Here is a 17397-nt window from a genome sequence, read left to right on the forward strand (position 1 = left end):
TTCAACCTCCGATAGAATAGTAAAATAAAAGGTTTTATACGTGCTATCGTAAAGTAGAAAATAGTCGACCTATAAAATAAGTATACACGTATCTGATGAGCGAGAATACTTTATTTAATGTGAACTATGCACTGTAGCAGAATGAGTACATGTACATATAATTTAATTAAGCGATATATACTTGGATTCGGAATATCATGGACTAACGCAATATAAAGTGAAAAGTGTTATAGTTTATGTATCCTCTTCCCAGACGGTTTCAGTCAAGATTGCGATGTTGTCTAATCCTCTCATCGGCGCGTATTCCAAAGTCCACATTAAATTAGTAAAAACAACTAAAATCAATGTCATCAGTGCTTAGTCTGTTCTAATACATTTATTAATTTAAATTTTTCTACCAACAAAAGTCTAACTGTGCAACCAATTATTCAACTTACGCATCTCGCCCTGATGTAAATCTGCTATTAGTTCGGGACAAGAACTATTGCAAGGATTTATAGGAGTCAAACGAAGTTGTGTAGCTCCCCGTAGTTGAGCTAAAGCTATGAGACCCGAATCTAGTTCAACCTTTTTATAACTTGGACTATTGTAATCCGAAGACATAAGGACCCAATTAAAATGTGCTGGTGAGACAGTACTTGAAAGAAAGTACGGGCGTTGATAATATTTTCTCAACACCTTCACCGCATTGATGTCACAATTTTGCCAGTGGACAAACCATTTAGCTACTTCAGGTGAATGTACCCGACGTAAAAATGCTGCCAAATCGGACGAACCAGTTCTCAGATTTGAAGTTAAAGCACAAGGTACTGTTTCCATTAAGCGTTCGTTTTCTAAATAAAGCTGTAGATAAAATATATATCATTTATTTTGTTTAATGTACATGAAATTGTTCATCTTAGAATTACGTATTTATTTTCTCAGAATAAAGAAAAATACAATACTTTTATAAAATATATCCTCTTTTGTACTTACATGAGTGATATTATCAAACCAGAAATAATCTGTATTCATAACTGCCCAAGACTCCATTGCATCTGTAATAATTGCAGGTGCATCCCTACTCAAATAATTATCAACAAGATTGCGATATCTCACATCTGACAAACGATCAATGGTTTCTAGCGCTTCACAAGTCTGCAAATATAATTTTTGAAAAGATTAATGACTAGTTTCTGAAAATACTTTCAATACTTTCTGTATATAGGAATTAATCATTTATAGAAAAATAAACTGTGTGAAATACATTTTATAACATTATTTAAAGTAATATCTAAATCAATATTAATAATCATACCACGCAGTCTTCTTCTGTTATCATGTAATCATTATAAAAAGGATTATTGATCATACAATTTTCATAGTACAAGGGTTGCCAGTTCCAAATTGGAAGAACTTTGATAAGTAAAAGACGACTGATTGCAGTAAAATGTGTTCCAACAAAATCAAGTTGGGCTGCTAGACAAGCTAAAGTACCAAGGACAATCAGAACAAGCGTTCCACGGAAAACAAGCTGTAGCCAAGAACGTCGCATTGCAGCCACCAATGGTTGACAAATAATATCCATTTCCTCTTCTGTGAAACCAGCCTGTTGACAATATCTACAAACCAGTCATATGAAATATAATGATAATTAATTAAAATCATGTAATGCAATATAATTAATATATTAAAAATATTTTACCATGTATAATATAATATATAAAATATTGGTAAAAAAATAATTGGATAATGTAAAGAATTAATAGAAGATTAATAACAAACAAGTTAACAATATGTTTATATATGAACAATACAAAAATATGTCATTCTTTGAAACGGAGCTAAAAACATTAATAAGAACCAATATTATACAAATTTTAAAAAGAAAAACTATATCTATATACATAAAAGAAAACTAATTTACTTGTAAAATGCATTCAATTCATCATCTATTAATCGTAGTTTTTCCGAATGTGACATTTCTTGCTGTTCTTTAACATAATTTTTGCGTAATTGTTTAACACATTTACTATTCGACATCTTCTGATTTCTATTCAATAGAAATTCCTATTGTTATTCGTTAAATTTCTATGGTTCACTGCCTGGAGCTGAAGAAACAAACCAGTTATTATCGAACAGGAATACTATCCGTACATGCGCACATTTTCGTATTACTCCCGCGAACATATTGATTGTTTATTGCCATTGAATATATCGCGGCAAAATATGGCCAATTTTGAAGCTTGTTTATGACTATAAAAAACGTCAACGTATAGCATAAATACATAAAGTATATTTCATTCACATAAAAATAAAAAATTGCTACTTATTTAAAATAAAAAAGGCATGTTTCAAAAATACCTTAAATTAATTATGTATACCTACTTAAAACAGATCTTAAAAAACAGTATTTAAAATTAAAAAAAGCATATTAAAAGGGGCTCTACTTATCTTTCCAATGTACAAATTATTGTTATTATTTTCATATATATATTTTTTTTTCGTTTTTTTTTGCATCAAGTCGTCCCTCCATCTGCAAATAATACGTAGCTAAAAATTTATTATTTTTCAAACTTATATTAAACATAAGTAACATATAATGAAGATAACTATTCAACTATAATCACTTAACTTTTGTTCTAAATATACATATAAAAATAATTTCTTTAGTAAAAGATTGACTGCTATAATTTGTTCAAATTCAGCTTGCATATGTATGTATGTCAGTGTTATCACCGATATAAAGCACTATAAAGAGAATTATTAAATATAATAATATTGCTGTAAGACTAGATTTAATTAATTTAATTGAAACGTTGAAATATTAGTATTATTGCTACTTTAAAGAAATTTGGTAACAATGTATAAAATAAGGTTACTTGGTACGTCTTGATTTAAAAGTGCTATTTTAGAGATAAAGATGTAAGATATAAAAACCTAATGATTAATTTTCTGCTGCAGTTGCACAAAATATAACCACAATCTATAATAATGTTACTCGAAATATTGTGTCTCTTTCCATGCTATCAGAGACTCATCAGATGTTACACAAAACGTGCAGGTACTTATATATTTACTTATAATATTTTTATTCCCGTAAAGATAATGTTTCTCTCTCTTAAACTGATTTATTACACTTATTTTAAATTACAATCTGTAATCTTATAATACATATTTTTTTCTTCTGCAATGTAATTTATTTTATTTATTCTACAATAAATATTATTATAGGGATTTTGCAGAAGGAGAATTAAAGCCTTTAGCGGGAGAAATAGACAAGAAACATCTTTATCCAAAAGAACAAATAAAAAAAATGGGTGAACTGGGTTTAATGAGCATAGCAGTTCCCGAAAATGTAGGTGGAACTGGGCTAGATTATTTGGCCTATGTTATTGCAATGGAAGAAATATCTAGAGCTTGTGCCAGTACAGGTGTTATAATGAGTGTACATAATTCCCTATATTTAGGTCCTATAGAAAAATTTGGCAGTAAAGATCAGAAAGAAAAATATATCACTCCTTTTACAAATGGTAATAAGATTGGATGTTTTGCTCTTAGTGAACCAGGCAATGGTAGTGATGCAGGTGCTGCTTCTACTATTGCCAAATTAAATGGATCTAATTATATAATTAATGGTACAAAATCATGGATAACAAATGCTTATGAATCAGATGCAATTATCTTGTTTGCTGCAACAGACAGATCTAAAAAGCATAAAGGTATAAGTTCATTCATAATTGACAAACCTACAGAAGGACTCAGTGTTGGTAAGAAAGAAGATAAATTAGGTATTCATGGAAGCAGTACCTGTTCATTAATATTTGAAGATTGTAACTTACCAAAAGAAAATGTATTAGGAGAACCAGGAATGGGTTTTAAAATAGCAATGATGACTCTAGGTATGAAATAAACTAACATCCATATAAATGCAACAGCTAAAGGTGTAATAACTAAATTACATTTCTAGATGCTGGCAGAATAGGCATTGCTGCTCAAGCTTTAGGCATAGCTCAAGCATCTCTGGACTGTGCAGTTGAGTATGCAGCTAAACGACAAGCATTCGGTAATTCTATAATAAAGCTACAAATAATTCAACAAAAAATTGCTGACATGGCACTAAAATTAGAAAGTTCAAGATTATTAACATGGCGAGCAGCCGCACTTAAGGATAATAATAAACCTTATACAAAGGTATGACAAAAAAAAAAAAAAATAATTAAGCTTAAATGTAATCTAATAATTCTCTTGTTCCTGTTTAGGAAGCTGCTATGGCAAAGTTGTCGGCATCTGAAACATCTACTTTTTGCACTCATCAATGTATACAAATTTTAGGTGGTATGGGTTACGTTACTGATATGCCGGCAGAACGTCATTACAGAGATGCGCGTATTACGGAAATTTATGAAGGTACATCAGAAATACAAAGACTGGTTATTGCTGCAAATATTATCAAAGAATATAATCTTAATTGAAGTATTTAGATGTAATATATATTTTTTTACTAAAACCCTTTATATGCAAGCAAAATATTTTTATATATTCCATTAATTTTTTATATATATATATCTGTTCCTTACATGAGAAAAAGTCAATAAATTTTATATATTATCATTGCAAAGTAGCTTTTTTCCTAGATGAGTCAACGTCACAAAATATATATATATATATATATATATATATATATATATATATATATGTATGTAAATATTGCAAAATATTATATACATATGTATGTATGTCTGTCTATACTAATGCTGCATTATCAGTTTCTTAGTAACATTGTAGGAATTTCTATTCGCGATTTCTACCCTGCTCGTTATGGGGTAATGGCTAATAGATCATTTATTAAAGTAAGATTAATGCATAGAGATGGTAGACACTGCTCATAATGAGATTTTATTTTAAAATCTCTACTAATATCGTAATTCGATAAGATCGCACATCATACTTAAAGACTAAATTTACAACTGAGCAGCATGAACTCTGATACTCCCTGTATTAAGACCTCAAAACTTTAATGATTATTTTGTCTAAATTGCATTTCTAAAACTATCTTAAATACTACACTATAGATCCCAGTATAACAGATAACAATATACATATAATTTGTGCAAACGACAATTACGGTTTTTCAACTATATTCTTACCGAATTCTTTCTTTGCTTTTGCATAAGCAAACATGTTGGATATGACATTTAAATTCCATTTGTTGTACAGAGATCTATTGGAATGCAAAGAAATATATAAGTGTATGTAACATTTCAATCAGAATTTCATTGTATGCCTCTTTTTATATACAATAGTGCACTCTTTCAGTGTTTGCTGACTTTCACATTGACATAGTTTTTTCTTCTTTCATATATATGTATATCTGTATATTAATTCAATTATTTTATATAATTATTTTCATATTTTTCACAAATAATATATGTTAGTACAATAATTAAAATTGATTTAATTAAGGTTTATCAAGTTGGTCCTAATTTTGATGCATAGATTTTTTTTTAATTTCTTAATTAGAAGCAGGAAACGTAAGCAAAGCACAATTATTATAATTTACTAATCATTTGTCATTTTATCTATTCCTAACTGTAATATTGAATGTTAGTAAATTATCACAAAATCAATTTTCATTCATAGAACTGTTAAAATAGTTTTGTTTAATTTTTCTGATTATTACATACTATATAATTGAGCTTGAAAAACCTCAGGCCATGTTGTGTAAACTTATTAAAACAGTGGTTATATAAATATAGTGATGTTTCTCTTTACTTCAAACCATAACATAATGAATCTAAAACACAAATCACGAACTGTCATTGGACTTACAATTTTTGTGTCAAACGTTCTTATTTGTGTTATGCAGCAAGCATTCCGAACGACTTATTTATAAATTTTAATATCGAACTACTATGGTGTTAAATAACAATTACATTTTTTTCCACCTATATTGATTTTTATCGAACTGTACTCTTTTGTTGAATATTTTATACATCATATAAGTTGAACTGATCTGTGTATCAGCTCTCTCTCTCTTTCTTATTATTGGCTATATTATAATCTTTGACTGTAGATACATTTATCTAAAACGCTTGTAAATGTAAATAAATTAAAATCATAAGTAATTGTAGTAGACACAGAATCTAGACACTTAAATTCTGGAAATTGTCCCGATCCTGCAGGATCGCCTATGACAAAACATATGTGAGTGTATTTCTATAGGTATGCATATGTATCTGAGACATATAAGGAAATTGATTTAACCATTCGTAATAGAAGCTATCAAAGCCTCAATCATCAGCTCGCATACCCCTCACTTCTCCTTGATCTCTTTGCTGAAAAATTTAAACATTATTTGCAATTAAGTGTGAGATATAAATTGCAGTAATTTAAAGTGAAAAAGTTACTTACTCTATCTAATTCTTCTTTTGTGCTTTCCTCAATTGCTCTAATATCTTCCATAGTTAAACCATACCAACGATCTATCCAACAAAAGACTTGCCTATGGAAGTTAGTAAAAAGACGCCTTTCTGCTTTTTGTATAAAGCTTTCAACACGACTTTGTAGACCAAACCATTTAAATTCACAGGTAACTAACTTATAGCATGTCATTACAGGTTGAACATTATTCTTCCAATCTTTACCTATAAGAGGACCCCGACCTGTTTTCACAGATTTAAATTTGGTTGGGTCCTCATCCTCTTTGTAATCAGTACTTGCAATTGGATCATTTGCAATATCTATATGTATCACTTCTCTTATCTTTAATTTATCAGGAGGTAATTCATGAACCTATTAATTAAAAAATAATAATATAATACATAAAAAACAAAATGAAGTATTCTTTTTTAATTTTTATACACACATTATGTTGATTTCCAACATCATCAATGTGAAATGATTCGATCATAATTACAAAGTGTTCTTTCATATATCCAGGATTCTGTACAAAAGATAATAATAGATAAAAATACACATGAGAAAATCATTAGGAATATTTTTATGAACAAATTGTACTTACAGTAATGACTGTTTTGCAATAAGGATAAGCATTCCAAGCTTCCTCATGAATTTCTAAGGAATTCTTTGGCAGCATAATGCGAATAAAAGCAGGCACTTTACTAGCTAAATGATAAATCTTGTATGTATATTGACCTGAAGAATATTTGCCACCAAGCAAAGGATAATTTGTGAATGGCTCATTTTTTAGTACTTGTATACCCTCTCCTCCTCCAGTATTATTTTTGCTAGCTTCTGCTACAGAATACAGCTGAGCCACTTGATACTGCCATAAAGTAAATCACATTTTGTAATAGATATAATAAAGACAGTAAAAAATGTATTTTAATAACGAAAATGTATAAAATAAAAAATAACACCTAATTATCTAAAAGTATAACTTGTCTTACAAGAAAACTATACATCTATAACTTATCATCATAACATAACATCTATAATTTATTTATTAAATAAAATAATATTAAATTATAATAACTTTAAATAATTCTTTCCATCATAAGGTATAAAAGTAAAACAAGCTTAATAAACATATGTTACCAGATAATTAAAGACCAGACTAAGGTAATTGGACAGAAGAAAAAGATTTGTTACATCACAAAATTAAGTAACAGTAAATATAACAATGGAATCAGCATGATCTGGTAACATTTGTTATATACACTGGAATAAAGATTCAAAACAACATTCAAAATAGTTACGTGCTTCTAAATAAGTATTAATTAAATGATGTGAATTTTTCCTAATGATATAGTAATGATGTAAAAGCTAATTTAAATTAGTGTTTCTTTTTCCATAGTAATAACACATTTCAAAATGGGTCATTATAATAAGACCTTGCTATTCATTAAATACATACCTCTTTCACATTAAGAGGTAAAGTGACACGGCTGAAACAAAGAGAAATAAATTATATTTATGTTCAATTAAATAATAAGTAAAAAGATGACTATATATTTATGAGCAACGACCTTGAGTACACTTAAGTATGATATTAAGTACTATACACTAAGTGTCGAAAACCGAACGATAGATAATAACGTATGACGAATGAATATCTTTTGAAACATTACTCATCAGTTAAAATGATATTTTCATCACATGTAAAAATTTTGTCCGTATGGATGGCAAGGGATGAAAGTACATCCCTCTTTACCCCTCCAATCCCACCCGCCGTTAAAGATTAGTAACCATATCTCCAAGAATTGCTTTTAAATGTTCTACGATTACTTCCTTATCGCGCGATGTGTTAAATTAACAGCGAAAAATCTCGAAAAAACTTACAATTCTTTGATGAGCATTTTAACAAGCAGAGCACATGGGCTTCAGTAATTTCAGTGCGACCACACAGAACCACCCTTGCTTTAGCAAATTCACTCGTGTTATCTCTCAACCCGCAGTCATACGCATACAACGGCGTCGACTTCTCAACCGACTGCCACACACTCTTATCACCGACCAGACACACTGCTACAGCCACTAAAGAGCACACATACTTGCGCACACGAGTGCATTGAATTTCCCCACTCTTATCTCACAGACACTTTGCAAATGACGTCATGCTTATATGCACCTTAGTTCGCATGCGCATTTATCATCTATCAGTTTACAATAATTTTATCTGGGGATTTTGTATAGAAATATGCAAATAAAAATATGGAAACAATTATTAGATATATCATTTATTAATTTATTATCTATCATTAGCGAATCATATATTTAATTTATAGTTCCTGCTTGATTCAATTTAGAATATATTTAAATACATTATGAACGTATATATGCATGTATATATGAATGAAATTTGAAATTGAAAAGCTACAAAATTCACCATAACTTTCATGAAAATTGAAAATAAAGGAATACAGGATATATAAATGGGACATTGTATTTAAATCGAATAAACATTCAATTTCAATAAGGATTATAATTTACAGTTTATAACTTCTAATATAATAATTAAGTTATGCAGTAGGATTAATTACATAATGACATAATAATAGATATTGGAATAAGGTAACGTATCGTGAATTTTAATATCGCATGTATTATAAAACACAATATATTATAATTTTTAACAGCATAATTCGTAGCAATGAACAAGTTGTACAACCATTGTAAATATTGTTTGTTGAATAAATTGTTAAAAATAAAAAATATATTTCTATATATAAAAAGATATTTTTATATGATTAATACATTAAAATTTTATAAGTAGATAATTTTTTCTCGTATACATCTTAAAAATAAAAGAGCTTTTTTGATTGGTTGATTTTTATCTGGATATTAAGGGACATTTTTACAGAAATTGTTAAAAGATATAATCATTAACTTTGGTAGTTACAACTTAATTTTTCATTAAGAAGATATTTATAAATCTATACGATATAGGTTATCCAATAATCGAATCTATAACACATAAGTTTCAAAATTTCTCTATGCAAGTATTTATAACTGTATAACAAATTAAAAGGTTATTCTAGATATTCAATTTTCAAAATAATATTAGATTGCACGTACATGCAAATTTCGCATCAAAAGTAAATTTTATATATTTGTATAAAATGTTGTTTCATAATGACATATTTGGTTATAAAATCTATATTATGCATAGATGTTACATATCATGTAACATTCGTTGGCTCATTTTAGAATCGACTGTAATCGACGAGTCCGATTGATCGATATGGTTTGGTGTGTGTGACGAAATGTACTTGGATGACAGCGCGTATACTGACGCGCCTAAGAATATTTGGTTTAGGGTAAATGAAAAGATGGAACAGTCGTTTGAAAGTTAGAAGAGGGATTGAGTAACATGTACGCATATTTTTTCGCGAGGTGGGCTCATTGGTGGACTATTATAATTATCAATCGAGTTTCGTTGTTACATGTTATATAGAAGATAAGTACGTCAAATGTATGGTGGCTTGTGAGTGCAGAGGAGACGAAACGCGTGGGAAGATTAGAAAAGCTGGAGAAGCTACGTTTCGAAAAGGCGGACATATAAGCAAACAAATTGAAAAAAAAGAAAGACCGAAAGTAAGCGTTTCAAGATTCAAATCAGAATGGACGAATGTATGCTGAATGATTTGTTAGAATGCTCGGTATGTCTCGAGCGATTAGATACATCGAGCAAAGTACTTCCCTGTCAACATACCTTTTGCAAGAAATGTTTAGAAGAGATAGTTAGCACTCACCGCGAATTACGCTGCCCTGAATGTCGCATTTTGGTTGATGCTAAAGTGGATGACCTGCCTCCTAATGTATTGCTAATGCGTATTTTAGAAGGAATGCGAAATGCAGCTCCTAAATCTACGAAATCTATAACTAAAAGCAACGCAGGACCTCAAAGACTGTTTGGTGGTCACCAAGTTACTTCGACTCCTATTGTAACTACTAGTCCTACTCCTGTTGCATTCACAAATGAACCAGTTCGGCATGGTAATGCAACGGCAAAACAAGTTCAATTACACAATCAAACATATGGCCGAGCAATCTATGATTATGTGTCCAAAGTTCCAGGGTAAGTTTATAATCTCCTTGAAAATCAAGTTAGTATTTATTTAAACAGTACTTTATTAATTGTTTCATATTTTAGAGACTTGTCGTTTAAAAAAGGTGACATTGTTATACTTCGTAAGAAAATTGATAATAATTGGTGTTTTGGAGAGAGTGCTAGTAGTCATGGAGTTTTTCCTTTATCTTACGTTCAGGTATGTTAAAATGTATTTTATAGTTTAATATAAAAATATTAAAAGTATTTAGTATTTAATGTAATGTTTTATTTATATAGGTAATCACACCATTGACACCAGATGTTCCTCAGTGCAAAGCTTTGTATGATTTTAGAATGACTAATGATGATGAAGATGGCTGTCTTACATTTAATAAGGTATGTGAATATTGTAAGTATTGTAAAAAAAAACATAAATAATATTTTTAAATGACTTTACAGGGTGAAATTATTAGTGTTATTAGAAGAGTTGATGAAAATTGGGCAGAAGGAAAACTTTTGGATAGAATTGGCATCTTCCCATTGGCTTTTGTAGAACTAAATAGTGTGGCAAGAGCTTTAATGAAATTATCAACAAAGTAATTTTTATGATTTTGTCCTTAAAAATAAAGTTTAAGTATAGAAATTAGAGTCAATAATTAAATAGTAATATTGATATTATGCATGATTGATTGAATATGATAATGTTTTCTTTAAATAGTGCACAACCAGGTCCATCAAGAGTAGCACCTCCTACTCCCACTAATGAGGAAACCACACTCTTAATACCAACTGATCATTCGCGTAATTTACAAACAAGTCAACCTCGACCTCAACTTGTACAGGTATTATAAGTAAAATTAATTTAATTTATTATTACATTATTACATACCATTACATACAATTAATTTATATTAATTTTTTTAATATTTCAAAATGTCAAAAATATCTTTAACAAAGCTTACCAATTTCTTACATTTTATCAACAGAATACAGTTTTGCCAGTTTCTGACACCATTTCAAATGTATCATCAGGAGGTAGTTCTTCAACTACTACTCCAAACACCCCTAATAGTTCAACTACATCTAGTAGCTCTAGTACTGCTCCAAGTAGTCCCAGTAGTCCAGCAACATCTCCTCCTGCAGTTGGAAATAGACATAATGTTAAACGTCACAGTTTCACTGCTGTTAACACTGGCCATCAAGCTCATCCACATCACAGACACAGTGCTGAAATACTTAGTCCTGCAGTAGACAATGCCATTAGCAGTGGTACTAACAATTGCAGTAATGATTCATTTTCTTCACTACAGGTAAAAAAGTTTATTTAACAGCAACATGATTAAAAATTTTACAAACTTTATGTTTATAACAGTAAATTTTTATTTTCATTTCTCAGACAAGTACCAGCATTGCAGATCATAATCTTCGTCATAGGCGAAGCGGTAGTAGTGATCTTGCTCTTGCACAGTCATCACAAAGTTCGTCTGCCACAACCGGAAATACTCATTTACCAGCTGCATACATAGCTCTGTATCCATATAAACCTCAGAAAGCGGATGAACTTGAATTACGAAAAGGTGGCATTTATATGGTAACAGAACGATGTCAAGATGGATGGTTTAAAGGAACTTCTAATCGTACACAAAAGTGTGGAGTCTTTCCTGGAAATTATGTTACGCCTGCTAAGTATATGAAATACTTATAATAGAAATACACAATATAATTTCTTGATTTTAAATAATTCTATTTTCGTAGGTGTCAACGTGGCTTGTGTCGAGGTTCACCAAATACAGGACAGCATCAAAACTTTCCATCTTCAACGAATCAAAATAATACCGAGTCACGGATAACTACTACTTATACCAAGAATAAAGGAGCTACTCCTCAACCTTATAATGCACGTACATTGTTACCACCAGAATTGCCACCACGTGCTATTAGTCCATCTTTTATGGTATCATCGTCTTGGCATGGGCAAAGCCAAACACAAAATCAAGAAAACAGCCCGCCTCGATATAAAGAACAAAATTCAGCAAATCCTCTCGGACGTAGCCACAGTGCTGTTATGTCATCGAATATTTGTAAGTAATGATTTTATTAAAAAACATTATATTAGAATATACATGAGATTGCTTCTTGTTTTAGCGTCTCCTGGAAAACAGGTAACTATACCACAGTCATTAATGACTACAACTACAGTTACTGGTGTTAGCAACAGTGGAACTGTTGTTACTGGTGCCACTTCTTCCATAATGAATGAAGTGAACAAAAGCCCAAATAGTGTTTTACATGCAGTAGCTTCACCTTCTTCTACCGCATCTGTTTCTGCGCCTAAAAACACAGAAAAGGTATAAGCTTATCTTTCTATAATATATGATATTTGTTTTCTTATTACACAAACTTAAATATATAAATGAAACATACATATATACTTTTGAACTACAGCAGAAGGAAAAGAAGGATAAATGTGTTTCTTTAATGCGCCGGTTAACGAATATTAAAAAATCAAAATCTCCACCACCTACTACATATTCCATGGATAACCCTGTTTTCGAGGATGGCAATTCCATCAATCCAGTACATGTTCGGTAAGTTTTTTTTTTTATTGCAGTAACAGCAAGCCATGCTTTATATAAGTATGATCGCATATTTGAATATACAAATTTAAGGAAAATAAAATAATTTTTGCATAAAATAATGATTTGCATGTTCGTAGCATAATGAACATATTTTTTTAACAGTTTGCATGCATTGCTATCCAAAATTGTTTATGTTTTTGTGTACAATGTAAAATGTATGTAATTATGTATATGTATTTTTGTTATATGTTGTATAATTGTTGAATTCACTGTATAATTGCAATGTTTATACATATGTAGGAAAAAAATAGTAAATTAATTGTACATTGTGCAAAGTAGTTAAAACTCTCAGATTGTTTTTTTACTGTTTACCATATTTTTTAACACAATATGAGCTGCACGTGTTGAATTATTTGTCTAATTCTTCACGGGGGGGTTGGGCGGATATATTTAAAATTAGATCAGGATCTTGCCCAAGTCAGTTGCTACAGGTGGGAGCTACACAGGAATTAAATGCTTCAAACAACCATCATCGTTTGTGTCCAGGCTCTGTCCAAGGACATGTCACATCTTCACAAAGACTAAAATACAAGGAGAGACCATCTTTACCGGTCTCGATTCTCCAGAGGTTAGTTATTGAAATTATATGTCTGACAAATAAAGTGACTGAAAATTAACATCTACAGTAAGATGTATTTATCTTGATATATTTGTCCAGCTCATATAGAAAACGGAAATTGTATTTAGTCTTTTATAATAAAATATGTATGTAATAATTGTGTGATGCATATGTTTAACTGAATTAACATTTGCAATTAGATGTATAATAATGCTATATATACATATAGGTAAGTATGATGATAAATATTGCAAAAATTAGAAAATATGTGTTACAAATGCTTGATTATGTTGATGGCATTAAAATATATTTCATTCCTATTTTTCAGTTGCGTTTTCGTAGTTGTTATTGTTCTTTCAAATTATGGATTTTATCAAACATTTGCTTGTTGATTGAGTATGTGTGCATTTAATGCATAATCATTACATAAAGTTAACGAATTTCTTGAAGCTATTACAATTGTACTTTTATTTTTATCATTAATATTCACAGATCTAATGAATCGGGTGGAATGGCATGTACACCGATGGGAAATCATCACCGTAAGAGTAACTCATTAGATGCTGGTATGGGAAAACAAACGAAACAACAACCCACACGCGAACGGTAAAAATTATCTCTTAAATCATTTTACATTTTTATTTTTTTATCTAATTAATAATATTTTTTTCCTTCAGCGAGCGAGTATACAGATTTCGTTGTATTGTGCCATATCCACCTAATAGCGAATTTGAACTTGAACTTCGAGTAGGAGATATTATTTATGTACACAAAAAACGCGATGATGGCTGGTACAAAGGCACTCAACAAAGAACTGGCCGTACAGGCCTGTTCCCGGCAAGTTTTGTCGAAGCTTTCTGAGATACATCGCAAAACCATTTCGTATTAGAAACTTGTATATAATACTGCACGAGCTGATGGTGACATATTGCACATCAATTTTCAGGTTTATTAAAGGTATAATCATTAATATGAAGGTAAGTGTAGGATTTAAATTGTCAAATTAATCGTAATGTACTAAATAGTACAGTAAACATATACTTGTATGTTACATGTAGTATGTTTATATGGTTTTATCATGATTATGACATAAAAAATTTTTTTAATTATGCAATGAATGAAATATAGTGAAATTGTCCAAAATGGATACTGCCGTTGATATTATATTCAACAGAAATTATTAAAGCAATTAAGGAAGTAAGAGATTATATTACAACAATACTGCCATTTGAACAAACATAATTACAGAAAAATGTATTATTACTGTCTTTTTTTACTAATACGAGATCAGTTTCATAATTCATAGTACGGGAAGAAGTCTAAGTCTTATTTTATTATTTACATTTTAAGTTTTTGTTCACGTATAGTAATATTTTAAGATAAGATAATTTGAATTTTCATGAAGCTTAAATTATTATTAAATATATTATCGCATATTTCTTTTGCAATTTTATACAAGCAATTGTTGCTTAAATGCCAGTTTGAAAAAAATGACGGGATTACTGTTAAGATTTTGTTTAATTTCTTTGAATTGTTGCATTTAAAAAATTTATATGATATATTTTATGATGTTATTGAAGTTGTATGAACATAAAAAATTATATCATTTTTTATATCAGTATGATCAGCTTTGACAAATGTTTCCTTTTATAGACATTTTTCTTAGAAAAATATAGTAATTCGTATCATATAGAAAAATGTAAAACATTTCACTATGAAGTGTGTCTTATATTGTATATTAATATATCTTTTCTTTATGTAAAAATATACATATGTAAGATTACGTAATGATTTCAAATTTTACAATGTTGGTTTTGTTAAATATGTGGTTGGCTATATCAGACTGGCCTATATTTCTGCATAATTGTAGACATTTAGTTAAATAGATTTTAACAAAAAAGGTGAACTATAACATTAATATTTGTAGTAAACTCAATTGTATATCTGTACTGTACAACTGAATGTGTATGTTTTTCTTATTTACGAGGTATTTAAACATTCAAGCACAGTAAGAAACTATTAAGGTGAATTAATGAGCTTCCCAAGGCTGAATAATAATTAATATTTGGTATATCCTATAGGAGATGCTATGCTAATATGAATTATGTATAAACATCAGCTGAAAACATCTTTTATTAACGTTATTTTATCGTTTTCAATTATATTCATTTCAAAACAATGTTTATCATTCATAGAATAAGTCTGATTGCGTGTTATTTTTCTATATATGTTATAATTTATTTAATTTATACATCTGTGTCAAGAACATTATAAAAAAATGTTTTATAAATCTTTGTTATTGTACTTGTGTATTCAGTAGAAACAATATCAAGGTCATAAAATCAGTCAAGCGTTAAATTATGTTTATTCATGTTCTGAATGCTAAAATAATTTCAGTCACGTATATAAAGATAAGAAGTTCTAGCTTAATTCAAAATCATATGATTAAACTCAGAATTACGTTTTTCTTTGTAATATATTTAACAAAATATGTATTATGCAGTTTGATAAGTAGATTCTAAAAATACATAATTTATTACCTTTTACACAGTGCAATCAACGAATGATTCTTGTTAATTATATAAAATGCTACTACATGAACCTGTGTCATCTTTTAATATTTTAATATATGACCTCTTTATATCGTTTCTACTGACTACATATATGTATATGTGCATAGCACACAACAGACGCACATACAATATATGAATAGGGTAACAGAGGAAGAAATAACGAAAATATTTGATTTAGTGATTCAAAAATCACTAAGAATATAAAATTTAAATCTACTAAATTTTAGAAACATAGTTTTAAACTTATGGAGAAGATACTGACTATAAAAATTTCATATGTGTTTGTTTTTTTAATATATAAATTACCTTCTCTCTTCCTCTGATGTTATAAAAAAATATATCTTCATATTTAGTAGTATACACCATATAAAATGTATTTATATATAGGTGTTTTATATAACATGAAATTAAGTAACTTATTAGTAGCGATAATATCTTATAAAACAAATATTACTTCATTATGGCAGATAAATTTCAAATAGTAATACAAACAGTAATAATATACATTGATGTATGTGGTAATGAAAATATCGAAATTTACAAATGATATGATTTGTTGAACTTTATTCATTTTTAATTTAAAGCGTAATTTGAATTACATTCTGAAATAAGTACAGTAATATGAATACAGTTTAGAATTGTAAATAAAATATGACTCAAAAAAAAAAATTAAACTCAGTTTTCATGTCATATGATTATTTTATAAACTAAAATTGAGAGCAGTAGAATGTTATTTAAAATTCATATCTTGCATCCAAGTTTAAGTAATTCATACATATAGTAATCAAGTATCTCTCAATAATTGTTAAATTTGATATAATATTTTTGTCTTCCTTTCAAAATGATAACTATATTTGATTGTTATTTACTAATTGTCTAGTATTTAGTCATTTTTATTTTAAAATAAAATTATATTATATCAAATTTATCCTCATATTATGCTCCGTATCATAGAATTAACATTTAAGTAACATTTAACTTAAATATAAAAAGTATAATAAAAAAAGCACTATATGCTACTGCAAAATGTATTTATGAGTGATTTCTCCCCTATTGTAGCATTATATTTTACTGCTTTTCAATACTTACAAATTTTATTGTTATATTTCATATGATAATTTAATTATATTA

The 17397-nt window shown here is 29.0% G+C and overlaps 4 protein-coding genes across 7 annotated transcripts; 2 read left to right on the top strand and 2 right to left on the bottom strand.

Annotated features, from left to right (window-relative positions):
- Nucleotides 1-93: 93 nt before the first annotated feature.
- LOC100645033 lies at nt 94-2417 on the bottom strand. Its single transcript, XM_012318952.3, has 5 exons — nt 1907-2417; nt 1298-1601; nt 976-1137; nt 438-843; nt 94-335 (listed from the first exon to the last, which is right to left on the bottom strand). Exons 1-5 carry the CDS (start codon nt 2020-2022, stop codon nt 235-237), a joined length of 1089 nt encoding a protein of 362 aa, XP_012174342.1. The 5' UTR covers nt 2023-2417; the 3' UTR covers nt 94-234.
- A 303-nt stretch (nt 2418-2720) lies between these two features.
- On the top strand, nt 2721-4691 carry LOC100644786 (short-chain specific acyl-CoA dehydrogenase, mitochondrial). The gene is made up of 5 exons (XM_003402629.4): nt 2721-2864; nt 2944-3043; nt 3214-3881; nt 3950-4173; nt 4242-4691. The coding sequence occupies exons 1-5, from the start codon at nt 2843-2845 to the stop codon at nt 4452-4454; spliced, it is 1227 nt and encodes a 408-aa protein (XP_003402677.1). The 5' UTR covers nt 2721-2842; the 3' UTR covers nt 4455-4691.
- Nucleotides 4692-4852: 161 nt separating this feature from the next.
- On the bottom strand, nt 4853-8485 carry LOC100644910 (phosphatidylinositol transfer protein alpha isoform). The gene is made up of 6 exons (XM_012318951.3): nt 8284-8485; nt 7859-7889; nt 7004-7267; nt 6848-6925; nt 6394-6774; nt 4853-6317 (listed from the first exon to the last, which is right to left on the bottom strand). The coding sequence occupies exons 1-6, from the start codon at nt 8298-8300 to the stop codon at nt 6273-6275; spliced, it is 816 nt and encodes a 271-aa protein (XP_012174341.1). The 5' UTR covers nt 8301-8485; the 3' UTR covers nt 4853-6272.
- Nucleotides 8486-9643: 1158 nt separating this feature from the next.
- LOC100644423 (E3 ubiquitin-protein ligase SH3RF3) lies at nt 9644-17293 on the top strand. 4 transcript variants are annotated; one of them, XM_048414042.1, is made up of 14 exons: nt 9645-10038; nt 10285-10522; nt 10598-10712; nt 10793-10891; nt 10955-11091; nt 11214-11337; nt 11482-11805; nt 11892-12181; nt 12251-12576; nt 12641-12843; nt 12941-13083; nt 13535-13702; nt 14186-14299; nt 14371-17293. In XM_048414042.1, exons 2-14 carry the CDS (start codon nt 10290-10292, stop codon nt 14552-14554), a joined length of 2460 nt encoding a protein of 819 aa, XP_048269999.1. In that variant the 5' UTR covers nt 9645-10038; nt 10285-10289; the 3' UTR covers nt 14555-17293. The 4 variants fall into 4 exon arrangements, 3 of the variants coding, with proteins under 3 accessions (XP_048269999.1, XP_003402674.1, XP_048269995.1); XR_007227335.1 differs by having other exon boundaries at nt 9644-10522; nt 13621-13702; nt 14371-14454; XM_003402626.4 differs by having other exon boundaries at nt 9645-10522.
- Nucleotides 17294-17397: the final 104 nt, after the last annotated feature.

Source organism: Bombus terrestris, chromosome 2, assembly GCF_910591885.1.
Source record: "Bombus terrestris chromosome 2, iyBomTerr1.2, whole genome shotgun sequence".
NCBI classification, from domain to species: domain Eukaryota; kingdom Metazoa; phylum Arthropoda; class Insecta; order Hymenoptera; family Apidae; genus Bombus; species Bombus terrestris.

What these genes read in the sequence shown, in the direction of transcription:
- LOC100645033 (XM_012318952.3), bottom strand. Translation starts at nt 2,022, where the DNA reads ATGTCGAATAGTAAATGTGTTAAACAATTACGCAAAAATTATGTTAAA. An exon ending in GAATTGAATGCATTTTACAA is followed by an intron (nt 1,602 to 1,906) that starts GTAAATTAGTTT and finishes ACTGGTTTGTAG; the next exon opens with ATATTGTCAACAGGCTGGTT. An exon ending in GGTTTGATAATATCACTCAT is followed by an intron (nt 844 to 975) that starts GTAAGTACAAAA and finishes TTTTATCTACAG; the next exon opens with CTTTATTTAGAAAACGAACG.
- LOC100644786 (XM_003402629.4), top strand. Translation starts at nt 2,843, where the DNA reads ATGTATAAAATAAGGTTACTTG. An exon ending in GTATAAAATAAGGTTACTTG is followed by an intron (nt 2,865 to 2,943) that starts GTACGTCTTGAT and finishes TTTCTGCTGCAG; the next exon opens with TTGCACAAAATATAACCACA. An exon ending in AATAGCAATGATGACTCTAG is followed by an intron (nt 3,882 to 3,949) that starts GTATGAAATAAA and finishes TTACATTTCTAG; the next exon opens with ATGCTGGCAGAATAGGCATT.
- LOC100644910 (XM_012318951.3), bottom strand. An exon ending in TACCTCTTAATGTGAAAGAG is followed by an intron (nt 7,268 to 7,858) that starts GTATGTATTTAA and finishes ACTTTATGGCAG; the next exon opens with TATCAAGTGGCTCAGCTGTA. An exon ending in ATTGCAAAACAGTCATTACT is followed by an intron (nt 6,926 to 7,003) that starts GTAAGTACAATT and finishes TCTTTTGTACAG; the next exon opens with AATCCTGGATATATGAAAGA.
- LOC100644423 (XM_003402626.4), top strand. Translation starts at nt 10,065, where the DNA reads ATGGACGAATGTATGCTGAATGATTTGTTAGAATGCTCGGTATGTCTC. An exon ending in TTAATGAAATTATCAACAAA is followed by an intron (nt 11,092 to 11,213) that starts GTAATTTTTATG and finishes TTCTTTAAATAG; the next exon opens with TGCACAACCAGGTCCATCAA. An exon ending in CAACAACCCACACGCGAACG is followed by an intron (nt 14,300 to 14,370) that starts GTAAAAATTATC and finishes TTTTTCCTTCAG; the next exon opens with CGAGCGAGTATACAGATTTC.